General features: G+C 43.2%; 2 protein-coding genes across 2 annotated transcripts; one reads left to right on the top strand and one right to left on the bottom strand.

The window, feature by feature from the left end:
* Positions 1–1,630: 1,630 nt before the first annotated feature.
* LOC123429222 lies at positions 1,631–4,872 on the bottom strand. Its single transcript, XM_045113278.1, has 11 exons — positions 4,279–4,872; positions 3,964–4,146; positions 2,943–3,062; positions 2,813–2,854; positions 2,643–2,738; positions 2,476–2,565; positions 2,256–2,378; positions 2,129–2,167; positions 1,990–2,040; positions 1,798–1,872; positions 1,631–1,705 (listed from the first exon to the last, which is right to left on the bottom strand). The coding sequence occupies exons 1-11, from the start codon at positions 4,870–4,872 to the stop codon at positions 1,673–1,675; spliced, it is 1,446 nt and encodes a 481-aa protein (XP_044969213.1). The 3' UTR covers positions 1,631–1,672.
* Positions 4,873–10,704: 5,832 nt separating this feature from the next.
* On the top strand, positions 10,705–11,809 carry LOC123429223 (senescence-specific cysteine protease SAG39-like). The gene is made up of 2 exons (XM_045113279.1): positions 10,705–11,140; positions 11,223–11,809. Exons 1-2 carry the CDS (start codon positions 10,705–10,707, stop codon positions 11,807–11,809), a joined length of 1,023 nt encoding a protein of 340 aa, XP_044969214.1.
* The last annotated feature ends 314 nt before the right edge of the window (positions 11,810–12,123 follow it).

Here is a 12,123-nt window from a genome sequence, read left to right on the forward strand (position 1 = left end):
AAATTCAGCTGAATGTTGTTTTGTTGCAGGAATTGCTTGGAGGCAATACGGATGGACTCCTACGTCAGATCGAAGAGTGGTCGCCTCGTATCTGGCACATCCTGTATGTGGCACTTCACATGCCCTGAGCTCGCTGTAAGTAGAAGACCATGAATATCATACAACATACTGTACTAAAAATTTCTGTATCTATCTGATCACAAGCCCTGAAATGTATGTACTCACTCTGTTTTTATCCATATACACAGGATGTGTGGTTGCTGACCAAGAAGCCGAGTTGGTGCATGGAATGGACATGAAATTAAGAGTAGCTTAACTAATTATATAGACTAGATCGCACTGGTTATTGTAATCCTATCTATCTATCTATCAATAGATCTAGTACTTTGTCTTTATTTGGCGGGCTGGTAAACAGACAAACACACAAACGACCAAACAAACAAACTAGAGGACGATTCTGCTGCCCAGCTTGACGCGACCAACACCAATGTCTTGTACTGGGATATCTCCATCTCCTGGCAATCTTTCCTTGATTGATGGTGCGACATCGTACCGGGGCATCTTCTAAGGAACGATGAATGAATGTATTGGTGTTGGGGGGTTGAAAATGAAACCAGGAATTGTGTTTGTTTCGTGTCTCAGTTTGAATCAACCTGCAACTGTCTGTCGCAAAACACCTGCTCCTGCTCACTCTTGAGGTTCCAACGCAACGGGCACAAGTAGGGAGGGAGATATTCAGCGTAACAGCTACCTACACTGCTGCTGAGATCCGATTAGGCGCTTATGGAAGTTGGAACTGAATTTTTTTTGAACTAAAGCAGCCACGACACATATTTTGGGACGGAGAGAGTACTTCAATGCTTGTTCTGCTGTCTAAGTCTACATACATATACTACCACTTGAGCATTGTGTGCTGCGTTCAGAGGTACTATTTGGTAAACAGGCATGGAGGAATACTCCCTCTGTTCAAAGCTCACATTCTCATTTCTCAAGCATGGAAGATACTCCCCCTGTAAACTAATATAAAACCGTGTAGATCAGGCATGGAAGGTAGTACTCCCTCCGTCCCAAAATTCTTGTCTTAGGTTTGTTTAGAAATGGATGTATCAAAATACTAAAACGTGACTAGATACATTCATATCTAGACAAATCTAAGACAAGAATTTTGGGATGGAGGAAGTACTATTTTGGTACTTGCCTAGCTGGCTTGCTGTTTGGGACAGCAAGTGACTTTTCAACATGAATCAAGTGATTGATCCTTTCGCTCTGTCGAGTCAAACATCATGAATCATGTTTGCAGCTAAGCATATTTTATACCACAATCAAAATATAGTCTTTCACTCCAACATACATCCATTGCATAATACTAGTATATTGCTACTCAGACAGGTCCTAAAAAGACCTGCTCATTATGTGACCACTATCTTACTATTATTGATGGCAAGTACAGAAAGCAAACCAAGCATCACGCATACGTACTAGTGAATAACATTACAACAGGGGATGTCCACTAATTTAAAAACATGAGCCAATCATCATCCACAATGTCAGACTGCTGAGCTGGGCTAGTTATGTATGTAATACAATCTTCGTAATACTTCCGTCTTGCTGTTATATGAGAAAACAACGGCTCATTTCAGGCCAAAATGGACAAATCTAGTTTTTTCCTTGCTCAATCGTAGGGTCTAAAGGGAACAAATCCACCCTGCAAAGTGGCACGCACATAAGTTACTGGATTTTTTTTATCTCGGGAGAGAATTAACCTTACTTTAACAATAAATACATTTATTAGCATACCTTTTTGTCCAACTTCAACTGATCTGCTATCTCCACCTTCTTCTTAGCATAGTCAGCCATGTTCATTGATTTATGCTGAAACAAGGGATCCAATTATATAACAACAACAATCATGACCACATATAAATCCATAGAGAATTTTTTTCAAAACGAAAATAAAACAAAATCATAGAGGATTCATTGAGACAATACCCTAGTGAAAGATAACTCATTAAACACAGCCCGAGCCTTTTCCTCTTCATCCTACACAAAGGTCTTATCAATGTCAACAACCTATTGCAGTTAGGTATGTATCACCATGTCAAACATACATGTACAATATCCTACTTACAGTCCGCTTAATGCCACCCTCCAGGACAATAGAGTAAATCTACAAAGGAAAACAGATGAAATTAAACATTTGGCTATATGTTGCACATTCCATTTTCACAACATAAAATCACAGTTAGTGGCTATACAGTTTGTTGCATTGTTACAAAGATATGGCATGTGCCCCCATTGAGTTCAGCACGTAGTATTGGTTTGTGCACATGGAAATTGTTAGACTCATATACTTCCCTCACAGCATCTTTGTAAGTTCTCTGAAATATTTGTGAAACCGTACGAAACACGCAAAATCACAAAAGCATGTCATCCGTGCTCTATTGCACAAACGTTTTGATGTAGTAGGATGCTAACATTTCCTTTATAGACAAGCCTCCAGATCTGAAAATAGAGGAGATCTATGTCCTTGAGGGACGCATCCATTTTCAGCTCCGTAATGTACTCCTGAATCAAATGGACCAGATTGTGAGTACCACCAGCAAATAACACCACCTCAATTAGCAGAAGACAACATATCCTACACCATAAGCATAACCAGCTAAATCTTCAGTCATATGAGGAATGCCGGTTGCAATCCTCAATGCTTGCCTCCATGCTCTAGTATCCCATTTTATCCACTGAAGTGAAAAGAAGTTAATGATCATGTGTATGTATATGACTAATTTTGTAATTTTCTGTGGGGCATACTTACATCCTTAGTCCTGCGATCCAGATGCAAATAATCTGCAATCCACTGTTACAAGAAGAAATCTATCACTTTGAAAACATTCCAGCCACTCGTAGTATTTTTCATTCCAACAGCTTGATCACATAATGCATACCTTGATTTTCTTTGAAATTTCTGCATAGTACTTGACATAAGCATCATCAATTTTATATGTATGATAACGCGAGCGGTACTCATCGTGATAGCCGTACAGGCTTCCACTCGTACCAGGCAGCTACGAAAAAGAAAGGGACAAGAATCAGATGACACGTCTGAAAAGGCACAAAAGTGCAGATACTTAATGGCTATAGTGTAGTGAGATGACATACTGTCTATAGAAGTAACTGACTAAAGATCCACATTATTTCCTTCTAGTATAGTCTAGCTTGCTAAAAAATAGTAATGTATAACTAAATGACCTTTAAAAAGTTAATCCACTGAGACACAGTCGTGATATAATTCAGAAGCAATTCAAACGTCAACTAACTTCAGCAGCCAAATTTAACGGCACAAAATCAAAGAGATAAGAAATTTGAAAATAGTAATGTTTGTCAATACATATAAGGTAACATAGCTTTGAACCTGGGACTGCTCCCCGCAGTCACAGAAATCATGATATTTTTATCTTCTAATGCTAAACCTCAGCTTTAAAACTAAGGCAATCAAGGAGGTTCAAGAACTAAGTGGGATACCCTTCCTAGCATTTCGCCCCGAGTTAAGGTTACATATGAAACGGCTAAGAACCGACCGATTTTAAGGGATCACTCATTAAAATCAGCAGGAAGGCTTGCCCAAAGTTTGAATAAACACAAAAAACTGGCCACCTTTTCGAATCCAACACCACAAGTACTAAGCATCCATCAGTAGCCACAAAGCAAGGGCTCAATCATCATCATCATCATCATCCTCTATTAAGAATAAGCTGTCGAAAACAGTTTGAACTCATACCATAAACCCATGGCTCAATATTTTGTACTAATGTTGCAGCTGTTGTTGGAGCCACTGAAGCAAAATGAACTACCTCACTGATTGCCGGTTTTCACGGTGTGTTTCGAAATGGTTTCTGAACACCCATGGTTATGATAACGAAACTAGTCAATCGGATGACCAAATGTAGATATAAATAGTACACTTACAAAATTGCGAGGAACAATCCGTTGGTAGTCATTCAATTCAATGTTCTGGATGTCATCACGATGGATGTACCACTCAAAATTTTCATCATTCTCTAATGCCTCAAAGTATGACTCGCGGAGAAGTTCCTCATCGGTGTATTCTTCTAGTTCCTTGAGTTCACGTGCGCGCTCTGGATTTACAACCTACACACAGATGATAAAAACACGAGATAAAATCACCCACGCAAACCAAACCAGAAGACTGAATCAGCTACTATGGCACACAGTTATAAAGTTTAAGATGCACGGTGACTGATTGATAGGGCATGTAGGTACCTTGTAATGAGCGATGCGATAGCGTGCAAGGCGCGCTTCTATCTTGTGGTGTTCCTCCCATGTCATATAAAGTGGCAGGTCAGTAGGATAATCGTCCTCCGACTGAATATTGGCAAGCAAAAGTTGAGAATACTTGGCACGGTCTTCCTCGCTGATAAGGAAGTGCGGCCCGAAACGCTGCTCGCTTTCTTCTTGTGCCGGCTCTGTGTTCAGCAGAAGATCATAATCTTGGCCCGCTTGGAAGGTGTCCTCCATGTCTGTCGCATGAGAAATCTGATCTTGCCCCCCTTGGATGGTGCCCTCCATACATGTCGCATGAGGAATCGGATCTTGACCCCCTTGGATGGTGTCCTCCATGTCTCCATGGCCTTCCTCGCTGATAAGGACGTCCGGCCCGTATCTTTCTCCTTCTGCCGAATCTGTTCTGAGCAGCAGCTCCATGTCTGTCGCATGAGAAATCGAACCTTGGTGCCCTTGGATGGCATCCTCCATGTCTGCCGCGTGGTCGTGGGCAGTGGCAGGAGATGGGGGCAGGTGCTTGCGGCGCCTCTTCTCCCCTGTCCACGCCTTGTTTGTTCCATCGTCGCCCTGCATGTCGATCCAAGGAAGGATACGGCCGCGGGAGGAGGCGGCGGCGGTGGGAGGAGACTGCGGTGAAACCCTAGGTAGACACTTGTCGAGAGATGGAAGGGGGAAGCAGAGCGTGCGGGCTCTTGTTTGTTTGGGGCACTCGGTGGCAGGCCAACGTTAATTTGCTGCACATTGAGGCCTCGTTCAGTATTTGCGTGTTTCAACGAGTATTTTACCACCCGGTATAGAAATTCCGAAAATTCCCTGGCCCATTCGGTATCCCCGTATTGGACCGGTCCATCCCGAACCCTTCATCCCAAAAATTACAACCCGAACCCTCCTAATACTCGCGTGTGAAGAGACCCTCCCCTTCCCGCGCGAAATTTCTCCTCGACTATGACGGCGTAGCCTCCTCCGCCCTCCGCCCTTTGGCCAGAAGTTCATCGGCGGCTCGCCGTCTTCGTCGACTCCCGTCCAAACCGAGCCAGACCATCTGTGGGTCCTGCCTCGGGTCCCGGGGCTTCTCGGCTCTTGCCACCTGCCATCCACGTCATTGCCTCCGCCGTACACGCCGCCTCAGCCCCTGATGCCTCGGACGTCCAAATCCTTCCGGCAGCCTGGAATTTTCGCCCGTAAGGACTGGTTCCACCTCATCCCCCCTACCCTTTGTCTAGGGTTTTAGTCGTCGGTCTGATCATGGGTGTGCTTGCTTGGACGGAGTTCTTGCTAATATGCTTGCTTGGGGCTATGCAGATGTGAGTTGTTTACATGATAACAAGATCTGGTCTACAGCTTGTAGTCTAATATGGTTGTGCATTGTAAACAGTAAGTTGAACGTATGCAAATCATCCTCGGTCTTTGGTTCATTGGGGGTTGGAGAGAGTTTTTGATTTGCTTAATCATGGAACGGAGACAACAGTTTTCGTGTACACATTGATGGATTTTTCTCCTCATGACTTATAATTGTTGTATTCTGATTTTTAGGACACGTACTCATGGTTGTGTGTTCAACTTTTCCTTTCGACAGCAACGATCTTAGTAGAAAAGTAGAAAAGAAAATGGCATCTGAATAGATTGATTAAAATGCACCACTACAGGTTTTCTATGGGTTGTTGTGTGTGCGTGTGCTCACCAGACAACTTAAACTGCATCTCTCTTTGAACCTTGATGTCACAAGAGCTATTTTACATATCATCTGATGTACTAAATTACAACATAAGTACAGTAACACTATGTTTTACAAACAATTCATGTATCTTTGATGAGGCTAGCATGCAAATTTACTAGTTGGAAATTCAATAACAAGTGAGATAAGTCTAAGAAGTGAAATGCAACAATTTAGTTTAGTTCACTACCCAGAAACATCTACTAGTTACAACAGCAGTACAACCTCGAATTGTTTCGTTACTGATACATCACTTACAGATTATAGAAGATGACACTAAAGAGTCAAATACTAATTATAATGTACACAAACAAGTGACATCTTGATGACAGAGGAACAAGTGATCTGTTCGCAAGTTGAGTCATGTTCATGAAAACTGTAATTAATTTGATATTGCAAAGCTGTTTTTTAGGAAAGAGGAACTTTGATTTATTTTGAATTAACATTTTCCAATTTATAGCCATTCTTGAATTATATAACCCTTAGACAAACAGATTTGTTTTTTATAGGTACCCGGGCCTTGGTTTATAGTGGGGATGGACGAGCAGCTGCCTTCGTGAGTGAGGGAATCCGGGATTAAGGGGTCCTCGGGCGATCGGGCTGTTGTTCGTGGGCCGACCTAATGGGCCGCATTATTTAAGATCGGACTACATGATGATATCGTAAACAAGTAGGAAAGCTCCAAAGACTCACATGTCATCCAAGTTGTGTAGGCTAGATTGGCACAATTACCCCTGGCTAAGGTCGGTTGTATGTAACCAGGGACCCCTGGTATCTATATAAATCAGAGGGTTTCATCCTGATGTCTACGGACGCTTCTATTCTTGTAGATTATGTTGGGCCTCCAAGCGCAGAGGGTTGTAGGACAGCACCAATTTCTCTCAAGTAGATGACCTAAGGTTTATCGAACTCGGGAAAGTAGAGGTTCAAGATGATCTCTCTCAAGCAACCCTGCAATTAAGATACAAGAAGTCTCTTGTGTCCCCAACACACCTAATACAATTGTCAGTTGTATAGGTGCACTAGTTCGACGAAGATATGTTAAAAGACAAGTGATATGGATGGTAAAACAAGGTAATATAAAACTGAAATAAAAATGGAAGCAATAAAACATGAAACAAAACTGAAAGTAAACGGTGTTCAGTGGTGGAAAATAAGGCCTAGGCTTCATACTTTCACTAGTGGCAACTCCCAACAACATTAACATAATCTAATCACATGATATTTCCACTAAAACATGAAATGGAGACGTACTTGGAGATCATTCCTTTGTGATCAAGAGAGGACGAGAATTATGTAGGGCTACAAAAGCACACCTCGAAGTTCATAGTTCTCATCTATGGATTTCCCAATGTCACCACGGTCATCCAAAGAGAGTACCACAATCACCATGACAAGTGTGTGGCAAACGTAAAAAACAAATGCCATCTCACCCTCGGCGATGGTTAAGAGCACAATTAACTAGTGAATGGTGCTAGCCGCCGGTTGAGATTTTTTTTTCAAAAAGGAGGCAAAGCCCCGGCCTCTGCATCGAACGATGCATGCAGCCATATATTAAAATCAAAAGCAAGTCTCAGCAAAGTACGTGAAAGGTCTAGCAAAAAGTGAATGAAAAGATACAAGGCGTCTGTCGCGCCCAAACCGGAGATGATAATAGACCTAGATGACTAAGCACCTATCCTATTAATATGTCGTCATCCAAACCGGTTGAAGATACTCTGTGCTACCATCTCTCAACGGACACACCCAGTAATCATAGGCTCCCTGGCTTCCACAGAAGTGAGTAATGACCACGTGTTGATCAGTGTGGTAGCCCTGAAAATAACCTACAAGAAGTGGATATCGCGTTGTCTGTTAAACACTAAGTCATTTCTGCAATTCCATAGAGCCCACGATAGTGCATATGATCCCACACGAATAAGTTTAGCAGTTTAAACAGTAACCCCCTGTAACCACATCCCAAATAACGTGTTGATACTATTAGAAAAACTAATGTTGAAGCCGCCGGTCGAGATGGTCATGAGAAAAATGCTCGTCCTCCACACAACAAGACCTGACTTGAACAATTAATTGTAAAATGTTTGATGGTGCAAAAAAGAGACCCACGTGCACATTTTTTTGTGCATCTGAAACATATTGTTGCAACATTTATTTCCTAGTTTCTATGAAAAGAGCATAAAAACATTTTAGCGCGTCCATCTCGATCCTCGGGTTAGCTACCAACAAAATCTCTTTGTTAAAGCCCTGTAGCCACCAAGTCTTGCGAGCGAAAGCACATTGATGCAAATCCACCATCTTCCTTGAGCTTGGCAAATCAAAGAACAATAGTTTTGTGTTCCAACTCGTATTCCATCGAGAGTTGGTGGCAACAAGGGTGACGACATCCATCCTGGGCGGACGATGATGAACGACCGAACAGAAATGACCTATTGCCTATCTCCTACAATGTTTTTTTCTCATTTACGTGTGTGTAGTTTTACGTATTTATTCATCTTTAGCTTTTCCAAATATGCCTATAAAATAAATATTTGATATTACAGATGTAAATAAGAGGCATGTTCACATATCTATTAATTTTTAGTAACTTTTAGCAAGGAGGTAAGAACATCTACAACCGAACCCCTATACATGCCCCAAGCACCCGAACGGGCTGTCTGGTCAATGCCCGGACAAAAAACGCCACCCAACCTAGCGTGTCATTTCCGGGTCAAACGCTCGGACTCACTCGTACTTCCATATCCACCCAAATCTGGGGCAGATACGGGGACACCCGGACGCGCCCGCCACATCACAATCGGACCACTCTAGCCCACCCGACCCCACATAAACTGGACCCCATCCGCACTTGGGCCGAAAGCCCAGCAGCATTTCACTCCACTCCACATCCCAGAGTCCGCTCCCCTCCGCCCAAGCTCCCGCATGGCGATCTCCCGCTGTCTCATGCATGGAGGGCATCGGATCCAAGTCGTACACCTTCAAATCCATCTACCCGAAGCTCGTCCCACGCGCAGGAGGAGGCAACCTGATGGCAGCGGTCGGACTCCTTCCGCTTGGAATCCATTACGTCTGCCTAAATGTTGCATGGAACCGGCGTGAGGTGTGTCGTCGCTGCCTCACAGGGGGTGATACAGTCCGTGTGGTATCCCAACACGCTGGCAGATGCACAATCGCTACGTTGGCACACCGGGGTGGGTGTGAACGCATGGGTATCATCCAACACAAGTATGCCATGGCGTGCCTGACGTGCGAAGCAGCGGGCACGGGAGACGGTGGAAGACGTCGTGGTGGACGTAGGGTCGCACTCTACGGCGCAGTGTATGGTGCATGGTCACCCCGGGCGCCACAACCATGTCGTGGTGGACATCGACGGCTCCTCCCATAAGGGATCCTTCATCAATATCACATAACCAACGACGTGCACACGACAGCGTCCGACGAGGAAGAGTAGGGCATGGGATGTGTGTGTGTTTCACAGAACATTGAATTTGAGCCCTTTGATTAGACAGCAGATCGCTGACGCAATAGGGTGCTGGTTTTCCTGGTTACATTCAGTTTGGTAGTTTTAGAAGAATTGAGTCTCTCGCATTTATAAGTAGTAGAGATTAGTAGTAGCGACAGAGAATAGAGATACCAGTGAGGAAGGAGGCATGATCTATATTTTGTAGGAGATAAGGCACATGCTCAAGTCATCATCACGGGCTCAGGTACTGTAGTTTGGTGAATATAATCACTACAAGATATGGCTTCTCGCTTATATATAAAGCAGGAGGAGAGGGGGCAATGGAGTGAAGCGTGCTATTGAATATCACAGAATTCAACTTGGTTGAAATGAAGTAAGCCTATAAAATATTCAGTGGATCACCTCTATGCAAGATATTAGAGATAATTCAATCTTTGCACATGTTCGAGAAACCTTGCGACCGATATGTCACACAAGTAGGATTGGGAGGTATAGGGAAATATAGCAAAATGAGAGCATATGTAAACTTCTCCGGTTGGTAAACGCATCGACGATTACTTCCACTTTTTAGTAGGAGGGAAGTTAATGTATGATGCCTAAGAGTTTTGAGAATACACTATTTTTGTAACATGCCTAATGCACCGGTACGGAAGGAGTACCATTTTTCCTGCTAGACTATGACCAAATTGCAACCTGTTTCGTGAGGAACATAAATTCAAGGGAAACTTAGACAACCCGTGTTGAATAATATGTCACATTATACCATGTTGTTTTTTTATCAGCCGTAATATTCCGGTCCATAGTAGCGAGCAGTTAGTTGATTCTTTTTTACAAACTGGGCGTCACGTCCACGGTCCTCCTCAGCAAATTTATTTCCAAGAAGACGCTATTCTTTGTTTCAATAATAAATCTCTCAAAGGAGGGATCACTATCAGATGTGCACTCCTAAAATAAACAAGAAGGGGTCACTATCAGATGTACACCAAGCGTACTTCTTTGTTCGGCCATATCATTTTTGTACAATCTGGCTGGCCAATCAAATGTGTGTGTCATTTTATACTATCTGGCCGGCCACCATAATCCACGGCAATGCAACAGCCCATATTCACAAACAACTTCGTACAAGCACCGTATCTCTCCGTCTCCCATTTTAGCACTATATATACCACCAAGTCCCATCCAGCAAACCAGACCAAAGTAACTATCAGTGTAGTCCGGTGCCTAACTGAAGATGGCCATCCACAAGGCTTCGCTTCTTGCCATCCTCGGTTGCATCTGCCTCTATGGCACTATCATTGTAGCTCGTGAGCTGAACAATGACTTGTTGATGGTGACGAAGCATGAGGACTGGATGGCTCAGTACGGTCGCGTGTACAAGGACACCATTGAGAACGCTCGTCGGTTTGAGGTTTTCAAAGCCAACGTCGAATTCATTGAGACATTCAATTCCAAGAATCACAAGTTCTGGCTCGGCGTCAACCAGTTCGCTGATATCAGCAATGATGAGTTCAGGACAACCAAAACAAACAAGGGGTTCAAAGCAAACCCCATGCGAGTTCTTTCTACAGGATTCAGGTATGAGAACTTGAGTTTTGATGCCCTTCCAACAACGATGGACTGGAGGGCCAAGGGAGCCGTCACTCCTATCAAGGATCAAGGCCAGTGCGGTAAGTCAAAAACATTGTGATGCATTGCATATATTTGGTAATATTTTCTGGGATAACACTATAACAACATAATTATTTCTAGGCTGTTGTTGGGCATTTTCTGCTGTTGCCGCGACTGAGGGCATTGTAAAACTGAAAACCGGGAAGTTGATCTCACTGTCGGAGCAAGAGTTAGTTGACTGTGATGTTCATGGTGAAGACCAAGGCTGCGAGGGAGGACTCATGGATGATGCCTTCAAATTCATTGTCAAGAATGGGGGCCTTACTACGGAGTCCAGCTACCCATATACAGCAGCTGACGATAAGTGCAAGGCTGGATCCAACAGTGCCGCCACCATCACCGGCTTTGAAGATGTGCCTGCCAATAACGAGGGTGCCCTTATGAAGGCGGTGGCAAACCAACCAGTATCTGTAGCTGTGGACGGGGGTGACATGACGTTCCAATTCTACTCTGGTGGGGTCATGACTGGGTCCTGTGGAACTGACTTGGACCATGGAATTGCAGCCATTGGATATGGAAAGACTAGTGATGGCACAAGCTATTGGTTGATGAAGAATTCATGGGGTGCAACTTGGGGCGAAGATGGGTATTTGAGAATGGAGAAAGACATTGCAGACAAGAAGGGCATGTGTGGTCTTGCCATGGAACCTTCTTACCCCACAAAATAGGAAGATTTTCAAATGCCACATAGTCATGCAAATGCACAGTTCTCAAATAACTAAGGTTCCTATATCCTATGTATAGTTCATATGTGTTCGTAAATTTGGTACGATGATGTATCTTATGTGCATACATTCTTATACTTTGTAAATTAATATCATGTGTGCTATATTGTACGTGAGAAGTTGATAAAGAATTATGTTGATACATATTACATGAAGCTTTGAAATGTGTAAGTTACTTGACTATGTTAAGAGTAAACTCTAAAGGTAGTTTCATATATATGGTTTTTATATAGTGTCTTCGGGTATTTATAGGAATG

The sequence above is a fragment of the Hordeum vulgare genome, chromosome 2H, assembly GCF_904849725.1.
Source record: "Hordeum vulgare subsp. vulgare chromosome 2H, MorexV3_pseudomolecules_assembly, whole genome shotgun sequence".
Classification (NCBI taxonomy): domain Eukaryota; kingdom Viridiplantae; phylum Streptophyta; class Magnoliopsida; order Poales; family Poaceae; genus Hordeum; species Hordeum vulgare.